Below are 16,103 nucleotides of genomic sequence, written 5' to 3' on the forward strand. Positions count from 1 at the left end.
TGCGGACGCCGCAGAAAGAAATGTGGCACAATGATGCTAGCTGAAAGACAGCGGCACGTATGACTAACCCCAGATGAAATACCAAGTGGCTGCATAAAGCACAACCAACCAACACAGCGCAATCCTGCTCCTGCACAAAAAACAAAGCGGGACACTCGTAATGTAGCAACGCTGCACGGTGAAACTAACGTGTATCCCAGCCCTTAGGATCCTATTAGAATACGGAATGCAAACGAGTAGACAGCGACACGTACGACTAACCCCAGATGAAATACTAAGTGGCTGCATAAAGCACAACCAACGAACATGTGTTTTCTGGTGGCGCGAGGTTTCACCTTAACTTGCCCTTGCCACCTGTTGTCACAAAGACGCCGCGACCGATTGTCTTTCGGCAAAACTGAGCTACTAAAAAACAAACATAGCCATTTTCGTCGCCTTGCTCTGAGAGGGCTTTTCCAATGTTCGCCGCAACTTTTAACTAACTATTGCTTTAGAAGCAAAACAGGTACAGATCTGTTTTTCTGTCACTCGAAGACCGAGCAACGTGCTGGGCCTGCTATAAAACCCCCCCGGGAACGCCCCCCGCCTAGGAGCGCCCTCCCATTGGCCGTTAGCGAGGAGGGGGTTGATGCGCTGAAAGCTCCTCTCGCGCGTCGTGTGGTACTAAGACGCTGTCTCGCCCATGCTCCCCTTCGTGTCGCGCGGCCAGCGGCAGATACTTTGGAGTCGGTGTACTTCTCTAGATGCAAATTCTGTCGGACTGGGTTCCACCTGCCGCTCCCTTTTGTGATCTTTTCATATCTTATTTTATAAAGTTTCACTTGGAAACATGCATATAAAAACACTACAAGTTACACTAGAGCTACAGTTGAAAAGATATATTCGGTATCTTTTATAGCTAGTTGATGGTAATAGTAACTCATTACTTGGGAACAGTACGTTTGTGGCAGGGTTGTGCTGCAGCTGAGTTACCTGTGCAAGAAAAAATATTTCTCTTTTAGTATCTTTGCAGAACTCTTATTTGAAACAAGCATATACATCTGCCATTGACGCTTTGTTCTTGTGATTGTTTCAGGACACTTTGGGACTTCCTGGGTCAAACATTACTGTACTTACCAGAGGGACTCGAAGCGGATCACTATGGTGGCTTTTGATCAGAAGTCAGGAGGAAAAGTGGTGAGTTTTTCCGATAGTGGTGAGGTATAGCTTACTAAAACTGTATTTCGTCATTTTAGATGATGCACACATGAGCATATTGATAGAAACGTGTAGACCGGTTACAGTGAAGGCAGTTCAGGTATCAACAAACCATCTGGCACTAATTGCTAATACCATGAAACACCCCAGATAACTTCAATCCTTTTCTTAAATGTCAGCATTTATTTTTAAGAACAAATATTTTTTGAAATATACTCTCAATGAAGAATTTGAAGAAAATCGCAGAGGTAAGACAGAAGAAAATGAGAGCCTGTCTACCGGAGAGGTTCACCGCATTTTTTGTTTGTAGGAAGGGTCAAGTTGTTTTTGTTTCCCACTTTTCATAACTGCAGGATCTCTGTTGGAATTTTGTTATAGAAAGAACGGAAAAGAAAAAAAAATATTTGTTTTCTGACCAGGGGGTTGGGAATGTGTAATTTTATTCAGAATACTTACTCTGATTTTGTTTTTGGTAAATAGGTTTTCCTTCCTCCGCATATTATCCTACGTAAAACTACTTGAGCAGTGCACAACAGAGGGAAAATGGTTCAGCAAAATGCTATTCATTGTATTGGTAACCATTAACCTGGCAATGAGCAATAGTTGCAAGAAAAATTGTATGAGTGGATGGGATTGTTTTGGTCCTGGTAAATCTTAAAGAAAAGGGGGGATCCTAATGCAACTCAGAAGGGTGGAGAGGTTCTTCCACTTACTGGAAGTCTTTTAACTGCTGTCTCATGTGTCCAACTCATGCTGCGCTTGTATTATTAATGTAGCCAGTCTATGTGGGAGATTCAGCACGCGTTCATGCATTGGGCATAGTGTACTAAATCTTTTCAGCATTCGGAGGGTGTCTGGATGCCCCAAACACCCCCATGTGAGTGGAAGGGTCACTTGCACGTATCCACATCACCCGTGAAGATACGAGTATGGGTGTAGATTCTCTACCTCACTTACATCACTTATATACAATCATGCACCATTAAAATCATAAACCCAGGTGTTTTGTCAATTATAAATGTATTACCTCTCATAGGTGATATATTTTTGTCACTGTAATGTTCCATGCATCCTTACCCTTCCGTAGTGGACTTTTTACCTCAAGGGAATGTGGAGTAATGGAAGCCCTACAATCACACACTCGCCACCGAGGGATAAGTATCAAAGTATCATACACCCAGGTGTTTTGTCAATTATAAATTTATTGCCTCTCATATGTGATATATTTTTGTCACTGTAATGTTCCATGCATCCTTACCCTTCTGTAGTGGACTTTTTACCTCAAGGGAATGTGGAGTAAGGGGAAGCCCTACAATCATACACTCGCCACCGAGGGATAAGTACCAAAGTATCCCAAACCATGCCGAGAGCATTCACAACCACTCCACTTACTTCATCAAGGGTCCTGCCCCAATCAATTACCAGCTTGGTCCTGCGTATCCCGGCTTCCTAGGTCTCTGCATGCGGAGTTTGTCTTTGTGTGTCTGCATGCGTGGCTTGGCGGCCGACAGTCCTGCCTTGGGAGCGTTATGTGGCATGTAGCTCGGTGTGCACATGGGTGGCGGACTATGAAATCCCTCTGTTCCATATGAGATGTAGTTCAAGTCTTAGTTTCGCATATCTGAAAGAAACCGGTTAGTGTTATATTCCTTACCTTAGAATATCCCAGGCATCAGACTGGATCCGGAAAGATTTCGCCAGCAGTACCCCTGCGTGTCGGTAGGTGTTGTCTTCGGCTCCACGTCCGTCGGCGTGGTGATCGCCAGGATGACATCTTCGGAGTACTTAGACGCCGCCCTTGCGCGCTGACGTCAGTTCTTCTTTTTTCCACGCCAGCAACACAGATCCGGGAAGAGCAAGTACCTAGTCACTTTTTGACCAACATTTTGGCCTATTTTGGCTATCTTTTTCGAGGCGATTTGACTCCTGTTGCCGGTAGGGATGCCTGGATTCAAACCGTGCAACGCCTGTCACCGTCTGATGTTGATGAACGACCCCCACCGCCGGTGTCTCTACTACCTAATGGCCGACCACAACGACAAGTCGTGCCCCGACTGCCGGGCCTTGACATCGAAGGCTATGCGGGAGCAGTCCCGCAAGCTACTCGAGCTCCGGCAGTCGGCCCGCACCTCTTGAGGTCCTGGTCGAGGAGGAATTAGAGGGGCCAGTCGCGGAGCCTGACCGTTTGTCGGTCTCCAAGTCCTCACATTCAGGTAAGTCGAGGCACTCTAAAAAGAAGTCGAAGAAGCGACATCGCTCTTCTGACTCCCCTCGCCGGTCGCGCGACTCGGCTGAGATTTCGGGTGGCACCACCCGCGCGGCTCTGCTGGAGCCGCAGGCGTCGCGTCTGGTCCCATACCCTTCTGTCCCTGGACTGCATGCGATGCCGGAGGAGGTGCGTTATTTCCTCGTGGCCATGAGGACTTACTTCCCTCCGTCGAGGCCGGTCAGCGTGCCTTCGGGCCCCGCAGACCCGACTAGGGGCCTTAGCGAGTCGGCGGCTTCGGCCCCAGCGCCGTCGTCAACTTCGGTTCCAACTTCGCAGGGCCCTGGGGGATCCAGGCCTGGATCCCAGTCAATGTCAGTTGATCTCAAGACTCCTCCGATGGTGCCGACCCCGATAGTGTCACTCCCGGCGCTGTCCTTGGACGAAGCCTTCCCCAGTTTCAACCCCAGTCCGGGTCCGGCGTCGGACACGTGCTGCTCGGCGCCGTCTCTGGCGTCGATGGGTGAGCAATTCATCTATGACCTGGCTCTGTCATTCCTGCCTGTTTATCAGAACACGGATGAAGGGGCGGACTGAGAGGGGGGTCTGAGGACCCTCTGGCACAGCAGTGCCAGTTGAGTCAGGACTGGGCAGACGAGCTGGGGGTGCCAGTGGCCTTGACACTTCACCTGACACTGGCTTAATTTCTCCGCCCTCCGTGGCTATGGAGGAGGGTGCTACCTATGGTGTGGTGTTGCGCAGGGCAGCCAAGGCCTTGTCTCTTGAGCTTCGTGCTGCGGCCGTGAGGACTAATCTCCTCACGAGGTGCTTCAGCCGCCAACAAGCTCTTCTAAGCCTCTGCTGCCGTTCATTGAGGCCCTCACAGATGTTCTGATGGGCACCTGGTCCAAGCCCTCCACAGTGCCACCTGTGGATCGGAACTTGGCCCGACTCCACCGCCCGGCTTTGGGCGACCCCTGCTTTCTGTCTGTACACCCCACCCCCGAGAGCCTGGTGATCCAGACCTCTACGTCCCAGACCGCATTACCGATGCCCCTCCAGATCAGGAATCCAAAAGGTTTGACCAGTTTGGGAAGAAACTGTTCTCCTCACTTAGTTTGGGGTTGCGGTCTATCAACACCGCTTGCCTTTTGGGCCGTTACACCCACTCTTTGTGGGACACGGTTGCAGACGTGCTGCCCCAGTGTCTAGAGAAGGCCCAGACATGGCTCGCCCAAGCTCTTGCTGAGGGGCGGGACGCAGCACGTTATTCTATCCGATGTGGACTTGATACCACGGACTCGCTGGGCAGAGCGTTTTCCACGAAGGTGGTGGTCAGTCGCCATGCCTGGCTGAGGTCTGCCAAATTTTCGGGGGATGTCCAGTCCACGCTCATGGACATGCCCTTCGATGGCCGTAGCCTTTTCGGCGACAAAGCAGACAGTGCGCTTAAGCGTTTCAAGGACTCCAGGGCTATGGCCAAGTCCTTGGGCCTGTCGAGCCAGCGCCAGTAACCTTCTGCTTTTTGCCCCTTTCGTGACCAGGGAAGGGGTGCCCCCACTCGTTCGTTCATCCGGCCGCAGAACCAACCTCAATGCGGTCATGGACGTGGTAAGTGCCGTGGCGGTGCAGGGGGACAGAGGCCCGGTCAATCCACTCCCACAGCATCTGCCTCAAAGCCTTCCTATTCCAAGCTTTCAGGCCCATTCGACACCAGTGGGGGGCAGGGTTCGCCATCACCTCCTCCACTGGCTTACCATCACTTCGGACAGGTGGGTGCTGCAAATCGTCTGAAGGGGCTACTCCCTCCCCTTTGAGGCGACCCCTCCAGCCATGCTACCGCAGTACCACTGCATGTCGGGCGATCACTTGCAGCTTCTGCAGGAGGAAGTTATGGCCCTCTTGGCCAAGGGGGCGATCAAGCGCGTTCCTGGGCCATAAGTAGGATGTGGTTGCTACTCCCGCTACTTTCTGCTTCCCAAGAGAGGGAAGGGGGGGCCTGCACCCTACCTTGGACCTCAGGAGCGTCAACGGCTTCCCCCACAAAGAGAAGTTCAAGATGCTGACTTTAGCTCAGGTCCTGGCTGCCCTAGACCCTAGAGACTGGATGGTAGGGTTGGACTTGCAGGGCGCCTATTTCCACATCCCCGTCCTGACGGCCCACCGGCGCTACCTGCGGTTCACAGTAGGCCATGAGCACTTTCAGTTTACCGTGCTCCCCTTCGGCCTCACCAGTGCCCCTCTGCTGTTCACGAAAGTGAGGCAGTGGTCGCAGCTCATCTGCGCAGATCGGAGGTTCCAGTCTTTCCCTACCTCGATGATTGGTTGTTGAAGGCAGGCTTGCCTCAGACAGCAGTCTCCCACCTCCAGACTACGGCTGCTCTCCTGCACTCGCTAGGGTTCTCCATCAACGTGCCAAAGTCACACCTGTGGCCCTCTCAGAAGCTCCTCTTCATCGGAGCTGTTCTGGACTCGGGTTTATCCTCGCGAGCAGCGGGCTCGGCATATTCAGGCTCTGATTCCGATCTTTCGGCCTTTATCCCGAGTCTCGGTCTAGATGACGCTGCGGCTCCTGGGGCTGATGGCCTCCTGCATCCTGCTGGTACATCGCACCATGGGGCGAATGCGGGCTCTGCAGTGGGACTTGTAGTTCCAGTGGGCACAGCATCAGGGCAACCTGTTCGACCACGTCCTGATCTCGGAGGGCACTGCAAGACAGTTGCAATGGTGGCTCATGGACCGTGATTGGGTCAACGACCGATCCCTCTCCCTACCCCAACCAGAGCACACAGTGATGACGGATGCGTCCCTCCTGGGAATGAGGGGCACATGGGAGAGGCGGAGATCAAAGGCCTCTGGTCTCCGGCGGAGTCCCGGCTCCATATCAACCTTCTGGAGCTGCGGGCGATCTGACTTGCACTGAAGGCATTCCTTCCCTCTGTCCGTGGAAGTGTAGTGCAGGTGTTCAAGGACAACACCACCGCCATGTGATACTGCAACAAACAGGGCGGGGTGGGGTCGTGGACCCTTTGTCAGGAAACTCTGCGTCTCTGGACATGGCTGGAACACCAGGGCATCACCCTGGTGGTTCAACACATGGCAGGCTCCCTGAATGCCAGGGCGGACAAACTCAGCTATCTGTGCATGATGGATCACGAGTATCGTCTGAACTCTGACGTGGCGCAAGGTCTCTTTCAGCAGTGGGGAGAGCCTTGGTTAGATCTATTTGTCTTAAAAGAGAACCCGCAATGTCATCAGTTCTGCGCGTTGGAATTTCCGCTTTTCGTCGCGAGTGGAGTTGCGGTCTGTTGTACTCCTTTCCGCCTATACCACTTCTACACAGAGTACTGAAGAAGATCAGGTGCGACCGGGCCCAAGTCATCCTTGTGGCTCCGGACTGGGCACAAAGATACTGGTATCCCGAGCTACTCAGTATGTCAGTCAATCCCCCGATTCGTCTGCCTCTTCAGGAGGGCCTTCTGTCACAGCAGCAGGTGACGGCCCTCCACCCGAACCTGTCCAGTCTCCACCTACTTGTGTGGAGATTGAGCGGCGACAGTTGAGGCAATTTGACTTGCTTCCTGAAGTCTGTGATGTGATTCTGGCAGCCATGCGTCCCTCCACAAAAACGGTATACGCCTGCAGGTTGAACAGATTTGTGGCATGGTGCACACCAAAGGCTGTGGATCCACTTTCTGCCCCTCTTTCAGAGGTTCTCCTCTTCCTTCTTTCTCTTGGCCAGCAGGGTTCTGCTCTGGGCACTATCAAAGGCTATCTCTCGGCCATTTCAGCCTTCTTAAGGCTTCCTGATCAGCCTTCTCTTTTCAAGTCCCCTGTTGTAAATAGATTCTTGTAAGGTATCAGACACATGTTCCCTCCTGTTCCTTTCGTTATGCCTCAGTGGGACTTGAATTTGGTACTTATCTGATGTGCGCTCCCTTTGAGCCACTTCATAATTGTCCTCTAGGTCTTCTGACGCTTAAAACTGCTTTCCTGGTTGCCATCACCTCTGCCAGAAGAGTGAGTGAGCTCCAGGCTTTGTCTTCTAAACCGCCTTTCCTCTCTGTCCATTTGGACAAAGTTGCTCTGAGGACTCGTCCTTCTTTCCTGCCCAAGGTGGTTACAGCCTTACACATCGGGCAGTCAATCACCTTGCCCACCTTCTTTCCGCATCTCTCGGTAGAGGAAGAGAGGCTCCACTGTCTGGACCCAAAACGTGCGCGCTCTTTTATCTAGACCGCACACGCCAGTTCCAGGTGGACGACCAAATCTTTGTTGGTTATGTGGGTGATAAGAAGGGATGGGCGGTGCACAAGCGGACCATCTCATGGTGGGTCGTTTTGTGCATCAAGGTCTGTTATTCCTTGGTGAAAAGGAGCCTCCTGTGGGGCTGCACGCCCATTCCACTTGGGCCACGGCGGCTACTACTGCCCTAGGTCGGGGAGTCCCCTTGCAGGACATCTGTCAGACAGCTACGTGGGCCTCACCGCACACCTTCGCTAAGCACTTCTGCCTGGACAGCCAAGTCCGGAGAGATGGCTTCTTTGGCCGTTCCGTTCTCCAGGACTTTCTGGTGTGATCTTGGTTCGCAGACCCACCACCTGGGTTGGTATTGCTGGGGTATCTATTCTAAGGTAAGAAATCTAACGCTAACCTGTTTTTCAGATGCACAAGTTACTTACCTTCGGTAATGATATATCTGTAAGAAACAGTAGTTGGTGTTAGATTCCTTACCGCCCCACCCCTCCTCCCCGTTCTGAGAACCGATATCTAGGATTAAGGTATCTCCCTTTGAGGGCCCTAGTATCATGGCTGCAGTGTCGGTTTCTTGCATGGCTCTGCGTTCCTGGCGCGGAAAGCTATGTACAGACCGGACGTCCGCGCACGAGGTCGGCGTCTAAGTATTCCGATGTCATCCCAGCGATCACAACGACGTACGCGGAGCCACAGACGACACCTACCTACACGTAGGGGTACTGCTGATGAAAACTTTCCAGACCCAGTCTGACACCTGGGTATATTCTAAGTTAAAGAGTCTAACACTAACTACTGGTTCTTACAGATATATCGTTACCGAAGGTAAGTAACCTGTGCATTTGTCCTCTACCTTGTTAGTAGCGGTGCTATAAAGACCCATAGACTGTTTATACTAAGGCAGTTCAGACAAATATTTATTAGCTACACACAGCCCATGTTAACCCATTACCTGCGTAATGCGCACTTAATTTCATGAGTAGTGTATCTCATAAAAAAATTACAAAAATGTGTATGGAGATTGACCATATTTCTTTGTATTTGTAGTTGTGCATCAAAAGCCTAAGTGATTGGTACACATGGCAGCTTCTAAATTAGCGGTGCTGCTTCTAAATGATTAGTCTCCATTCGGGGGGGGGGTCCAAAACCGTCAGATGCTGTGCAAATAGACAGTTGTCATGTAATGCATATAATCGTTGCACTGTTTATGCGACTGAAAACCAAATGGTGTTTTGTCATTTGGCATAGGCGTGATGTATCAAATTGTCAGTATCAGTTATTGTTATCTTAATGTCACACATACCTATTCATCCCAAGAAGTGAGATTAGAAGATTTTAAGAGTATAAACGGGAGTCTATCTTGTGGAACTGTTGTGAATGTATCTAGGACCCTAATTAAGACATTCCCGATTTATGCCCTTATGTGGTTATAACTAATCATATCCTTATAAAGGCATAAGAATCATATCCATATTAAGTCATAGCCAATGCAGTCCAAATACGGCACGGCTACTCCCATAGACTCCTAGAAAGCACAACGCATTCTTAAACAAACCAAGCCTCTAGCAGCCCGTGAATTCCCCCTGCTTCTGTTTTGATTTGTCCTAGAACTCCTAGAGTCCTGAAAGAACTGCTAGTTCTTAGTGACGTCTTATGTCCAACCTTACGTCAAACTCGGCACCTTCCAGGTATAAATATACCAACATCTGCCTTAAGCAACACACGGTGGTTTGGAGCAGATCGGCTATCTACTTGCCCGACTCCCTGCTGATGCGAGTGCCGAAGGAAGCTGACCCTCCCTGCTGGCGCACTGAGAGAGACCCTGTCTTTTCTACTGAAGAGAAAATCCAGCTCCAGTGTTTCCCTGACACCCTCGCGGGTTGCTGGGAGATAGTCCTGAGAAAGAGATACAAGACCTCCTTCATTCTATACCCAAGGTACAGAGCTGATTAGACTCATAGAGAATTCTTGATTCAGATTCTTGGCAAAAACTGTAACTCATCTACTCCTTCCCACGTACTAGGCTTAGATTAGGTACACCGGGGTAGGCGTATCTTAGAAACACCAGTTGAGTATGTTTAGTCATTATTTTATCATTGTATGTATTTTATGCATTTTAAGTATCTTATGGCTTAGAAACCATATAAATGCTTTTATAGTAATATTTCATAATACTCCTTTTACTGTACGCACTTTACTTTATGACAAGTATTTCAATTATGATACAAAAGGGGATGATGGACGGAGCGTTTAAGCAAATCACTCACCCCCAGTCAACTGATCTGGGTTTAATCCATCACCATTCTTTAGCTCACTCAGCTACCCCAGTTCAGACATGGCCATATGCAAATCAGTCTGACCCTGTGCCTCATGGGAACAGTCCAGCCCGAACTGCCAAGCCATGTCTTCCCTGGACCGGAAACAAGCATCCTGGGACCGGTTTCGGATTCATAATCCTCATCAGCCAGGCTATCTTGAATCCAGTGGCCAAGTGAGCAAGGGACTCACGTCTGAGCATACCCTGCCAACTTAGGGCGAACAAAGCGATACAAAAGGGGATGATGGACGGAGTGTTTGAGCAAATCAAACACTCACCCCCAGTCAACTGATCTGGGTTTAATCCATCACTATTCTTTAGCTCACTCAGCCACCCCAGTTCAGACATGGCCATATGCAAATCAGTCTGACCCTGTGCCTCATGGGAACAGTCCAGCCCAAACTGCCAAGCCATGTCTTCCCTGGACTGGAAACCAGCATCCTGGGACCGGTTTTGGATTCATAATCCTCATCAGCCTGGCTATCTTGAATCCAGTGGCCAAATGAGGGAGAAAAGTTGTCAAGTTTATGCGGTTGTCAGAAGCTAATCCCTTCTTGTCTATTCAGGGAAGCTAAACACCTTGTTTACTCGATAAAGTTTCTAGTGACCTCTGAGCTAGCTGGCACACACAATTAAGTCTAACATATTCAATAGAGACCTAGTCGACCTCAGTCCTACGTCTAAACTATAGTTTGTTATTCCAATGCGCAGAGCCTATTGGGAGTATAGGAACTATACTACAGAACATTTGAAATTTTCGGAGTAGTGCTACCTTCAATCCCGGGCAAACTTAATGGTGGATCAGTTGCCCCATGGAATAGTTGTTGAGTCCTTGTGTGCGAGTCTTGAGTCAGTACACCCACAGTTGTTACTTCTCTATTAATCTTTGGGACAAACCAGCACCCTCCTTGGGTTTCTCAGTCACAGTCCACTGGAGATCGTGGTCCGAATGTCTCATTTCAACATAAGGGAATGTGAGTTTAGTAGCTTTCTTAGCCCTTCGTATAGTGCTTCTATGCTCGCTCATGCATGTCTTGACTCTCCTGGTTGTCATTCCGATATATATAGACTATTGCCGGGGAATGTATACATATAGATTACATTTTCAGTGTTGCAGTTAGTGTGGTGTCACTGTTCCCAAACCTGGGGAAGAACCAGGTCGATGTGGGAGGTCTGGGCTGTGAATTGGCAAATATTACATGAGCCACATGGATAATGTCCCCTCACTTGTGGTTGGTTCCACAGGGCCATTTGTGTGTGTTGCTGGGTTTTCTAACAGTCAGTATTGACCAGGGTATTCCTAAGGCTCCTGTTGCGTTTGAAAGAAAACAGTGGTTTCTCAAACGTTAGCTGGTTGGAAGTCAGTATGTGCCTCTTGTTATTTATAATCATCTTCATTACTTTTGCTGGTAAGTTATAGGTGGTAATTCATATCAATGAGTTGGCTTTTTTTTCATGGTGGTCTCTAGTAAGGCAAAACGGGGGGTGTTGTGAGATCTTTTCCGAGCTTCTTCTATTATCCTTTTGGGGTCGTTCTTCTCCTGCAGTTTTCTGGTACGTTTTTCTGCTTCTTCTTTGTAGCTTTCCAAGTCCGAACAATTTTTACGGATCCTTAGATACTGTCCCACTGGGATATTCAGTATCGGGGAATGCGGATGTGCAGTGTTAAAGTGAAGCAGACTCTTTTGGTCTGTGGGTTTGGTATTGAGTGCTCTCCAGTTTTCTACCTCTGGATATGATGTTTACATAAAGAAATTATACCTTCGTGGTGCAAGTGGTCCTGGTGAAGTGGAGGAAGGGGTTCAGTTGGTTCATCCATTCTCCAAATGCCTCCATGCCTTTTTCATCACCGTGTTATATTATCAGGATATCATCTATTTTTCTCTTCCAGGTCCAGACTTTGTCCGTGTGAGGATTGTTGGTACCAGTGTGATCTTCTTCCAAGTGGCTCATGTACAAGCATGCAGTACTGGGGGCAAAAATACAGCCCATGGAAGTCGAGTGCTTCTGGCAGTAAAGTTTGTCTTCGAATCTGAAGAAGGTCTCAGTCAAATCCATGTGCATTGGTGTCCTAATCCATTCGATGGTTGCATGCCAAGGCCAGTCCTGCTTGCGTAATGTGTTCTCAATAACGCGTAGGCTCTCCTCTTGAGGAATACTGGTGTACAGAGCTTCAACATCAAGATATACCATCCTCTCTTGTGTGGGATCATACTCTACATCAGCTAGGATGTTGAGTAGGTGTTTGATATCTCTCACGTATGATCTGATGTGTGTGACCAGTGGTCGTAAAAACCAATCTATGTATTGGGAGGTTCTAAAATTGAACCTATCCCAGATGCAAAAGGTCTTCCTGGAGGTGGGATTCTGCCTTTGTGGATCTTAGTAATAGTGCAAAATAGTGATGTTCTGGGTTCGGCTATATTGAAGAATTCCTTTTCATGTTGGTAATCCAGTTCCTTTTCAATGCATCTCCTGTGATTTTGGCAATTTTAATTTGTAGACTTGTCGTAGGGTCCCTTTGGAGGTTTTTGTAGTGTCTTGTATCTGAAAGTAAGGTCAGGTACGCTCCCCTGTAGCTGTCCTTGTCTTGAACAATGATGGCTCCACCTTTATCTGCTGGTTTAATCACAAGATTTGTTCTTTAGTTTAGTGAGCTCAGTGCGTCTCGTCCTTTTCTGTTGAGATTATTGAAGGCATCTCTCCTGGGTTGTAATTGCTCTACCTCATTGATGACTGCTTCTTCAATTGGGATTACTTTTGGTAGCTTCATGGATGGTGGAGGGTTGAAGTTGGATTTCTTCCATAGCGTGGGTAAGCCGGTGTCTGCTTTCAACAGGGGCTTGCCCTCAAAGTATGTTTTTACTCTGATTTTTCTAAAGAATCCACTCAATTCACATCTTGTCCTAAATTTGTCAATCTGAGCTGTGGGGACAAACCAGAGTCCCCTGTTAAGAACAGGCAATTTGTCTGGAGTCCGGGTCTCATTCGTCAGGTTGACCACTAGGTCTACAGGGAGCTCAGGCCCGATTGTTCGTCCCTCATCTGGCTCCTTGTGTTCACCCCTTCTCTTGATGCATCGTCCCATTGGACTCTTCTGTTCCGCCTGCCTCGTCTTCCTCGTCTTCCCCCCGTCCTAACAAATACTGTTGGTTCTGGCTGGGTTGGAAGTGTGCCATGTTTTGGAAATGAGGGGGTCCTTGAAACTGTTGCGGTCCATAAGCTCCTGGCCATGTGAACATCTGGGGAGGAAGGTATGCAGGGTTAAACCCAGTCTCTCTTGTACGCCTTTGTTTTCTTCTCCAGCTCTTGTATGAGTTATCACTGGACCAATATTACAGGTCTGAGTGGGAGGAGCCTGAGTTGCTCCTGTACAATGATCCTGTATCTGAGTCTGGTTTTCTATAGTCCTCTTTAAATTATGGATGCACTTTCTCATGTGAAAACTTCTCGAGATATTTCTGTACTTTATTGATCTTGTTTTGCATCAGGTAGTCCTTATGCTCAACAATCTTAGTTGATTTTGAGCTTCTTTTTAAACGCTGTTATCTTGATTTGGGTGTTTACCATATCCTCACCGTACTGAATTTTATGAGCTGGGTGTCCGACAATCGTTTAGCTGTATTAACTATTAGGATTAACCAGTCTTGCTTCCATCTCCACACTATCAATGACCATTAATTCTTAAAGATAGGATCCTCCAGAAAGATTCTCGGTTCTTTGTTAACCGACAGTCGTGTTGGGGCTGCATTGCCGCGTAAATATTCTGTCCTTATTGCCCCGTGGAGTAGGATTTTCATCTGGTTTCTTTTAAATTCTTTAGGTTCATCCCAGTTCTGTGATTGATGGAGGCGGTGAAATTTGTGTCTGGGAGAACGAGTGGTGCTGCCAAAATTGCTGATGCTATTTCGTCAGTATAATCAATTCCCAATAGCTCACTCATCTTGAGTGCTCTGGGAGTGTATGCATTTAGAAGGTGCAGGTTGCAAGGAGTCCCAATTCACGAGGGTTCTAGTGGAATTTCCCTGTATTAACCCTACAGCTGCGCACTGCACTACTACTGGTAAATCTTGACTTAAAGAAAAGAGGGGAACCTTAATCCAAGTCTCAAGGGTGGAGAGGTTCTTCCACTTACTGGAAAAGGTACTGGAGGTATACATCCTTCCTATTTAACACTGTTCAAGCCAAAGTATCCCACCAATACTTTTGGTTGAAAGTCGTTTTGGTCCAGCATATGTGCTCTCAAATCAGCTATAGTTGAACAGAAGCACCAAACTACCAAACAAATTATGGTATCTTATTTTAGGGCCAGTTATACAATTTGTTTGAAGAAAAAGGCCTTTGTAGAAAATACACTTTATGGTCTTGAGATGTGAAGAGATGCTCTATTGGGCTTCTTTTCACTCGTCGCCTTAAAACATCAAAAGGCAATGAACGTCCCAACAAGAGTCTTTGAAACTGTTTTAAAAATAAACTTTTGTTAGAATCCCTTTCAAAAAAATCTAGATATCATTAACTTTACATAAAATATATGCCGAAATAACTGATTCTCCCACCTGATTTGTAAACCGCATATTTGCTCTGGTTTTCAATACTGACATCAGGGGTGAAGCGGTCTAGAAAGGAGTGGTGTAAGTGGCCTAATGCTGCAGTCTGGCTTGCTTCCTTCATTACTACTTTCTGTCGAAATAAAAAATCAACTTACCTTTTGCCTGCTTGCTGTCTCTCCCCTTTGGTACCGTCAGTGCCTTCTCCTCTGCTTCCGTTCCATAGTGGAAGGAAGCTCCTTGGCTAACTCACCTAAGCCAATCAAAATGCTGCAATACAGTTTTGTGATTAGTCTGAGCACTGTAGTTCGGCGCTCAGATGGGGACTTCTTTGCATGTTCCTACCCAGGCTGTGTAATGCAGCCTTGTGGGGAAGGCACAAAGTGCGCATGACTGTTTGACCTGCTCTAGAGTGCCGGCCAAGCAATCATGCCCACTTAAAGTGGGCAAACCACTCTTCCCCCGTAACCCCAGCTCTGCCCGCCCTAACCCAGCCCATAGTGAAAGATAAAATAATGACCAGGTTATCATTTTATCTTTCCGCTGCACTGCTCCTAAAGCAGTGTCATGATGCTCCTCTGCCTTAGCGGAGGAGCCGCCACTGGGGCCTTTAATGCCCGGTTGAGCCCACTACGGGTTGCTCCAAGGCTGTTAGAGCATTCCACCCCTAGAGGGCAGACTGGTCTAAAAGAAAAAACGAAGGCCTCACAGAGCCCGAGGGGGTAGAAATCCCCTCTGGTTCCGTGAGGCCTTTGTCAAACTTTGAAATGTTGATGCTCCTGGCTTTTACCAGCCATTAGAAGCCCTGCGCCCTCCATTGTTTTTAGTGGCGCTCCCAAAATTCCAATGTTCTAATCAACAATAGACACATTAACCGCACTCTAGCTAAAACAATAACTAGACTAGATAAACCGAGTCAACTGTAGTTATACAGAAAGTAATGATAGGCATGTCTAGTACTGGAAATTGTTAGCAAAACTTAAAGTAACCCCTTCGTTGCACCAATCTAAAACCTGTAGGAAGAAACAATAAATATTCGATACTCGACAAAAACGGCCAATTTAATACAGTACCAAATAACAATCTCTCCTAATCCCAACAAAATATTATTCAATTACATTCATGCAAATTCATTGCCTTCTTAGATAGCTCAATGCAATGCCTTTCTCGCTTTACAGGAAAGATCAAAGCTATCACTCGCCTCCAAATTACATACCTGTTTCTGTAAACAAATCATTTGGTGCACCGTTCTCTCCAATGAGTAGAAACAAATTCTCCAAGATTGTGAACACTTCATACCTAGTAACTTCTTATTATATATTTCTCTAGCCACTATTATACAGGTCGGTTTTCGCCTTTTTGAACATCCTTGGAGCTTTCCTGTCTGAGCTCTGTTGCTGTTCTGTTGAAGACTTACCAATCAGATCCATTCCTGAAAATAAATCCTCCACCAAAATGTTCTGGCCAACTTTATGCCCATCTCAAACCTACCCCAGGTTGACATTTGAAAGATCTAGCTATAACCAATCAACTCTGTTTATCATCAATTTACACTTCTAGGTAGATTATCAATCTGTTTTTC

At 47.8% G+C, this 16,103-nt stretch overlaps 1 protein-coding gene across 6 annotated transcripts in view; it reads left to right on the forward strand.

The window, feature by feature from the left end:
* ARHGAP26 (Rho GTPase activating protein 26) overlaps positions 1-16,103 on the forward strand; it is a 2,045,367-nt gene that overhangs the window by 594,883 nt on the left and 1,434,381 nt on the right. For all 6 annotated transcript variants that reach the window (XM_086931644.1, XM_086931645.1, XM_086931643.1 and 3 more), the window contains exon 9: positions 1,076-1,176. In XM_086931644.1, coding sequence (XP_086787770.1) covers positions 1,076-1,176 — 101 coding nt within the window. The remainder of the gene's footprint in view (positions 1-1,075; positions 1,177-16,103) is intronic.

This window comes from Lissotriton vulgaris, chromosome 7 (genome assembly GCF_964263255.1).
Source record: "Lissotriton vulgaris chromosome 7, aLisVul1.2, whole genome shotgun sequence".
In the NCBI taxonomy this organism is placed as follows: Eukaryota; Metazoa; Chordata; class Amphibia; order Caudata; family Salamandridae; genus Lissotriton; species Lissotriton vulgaris.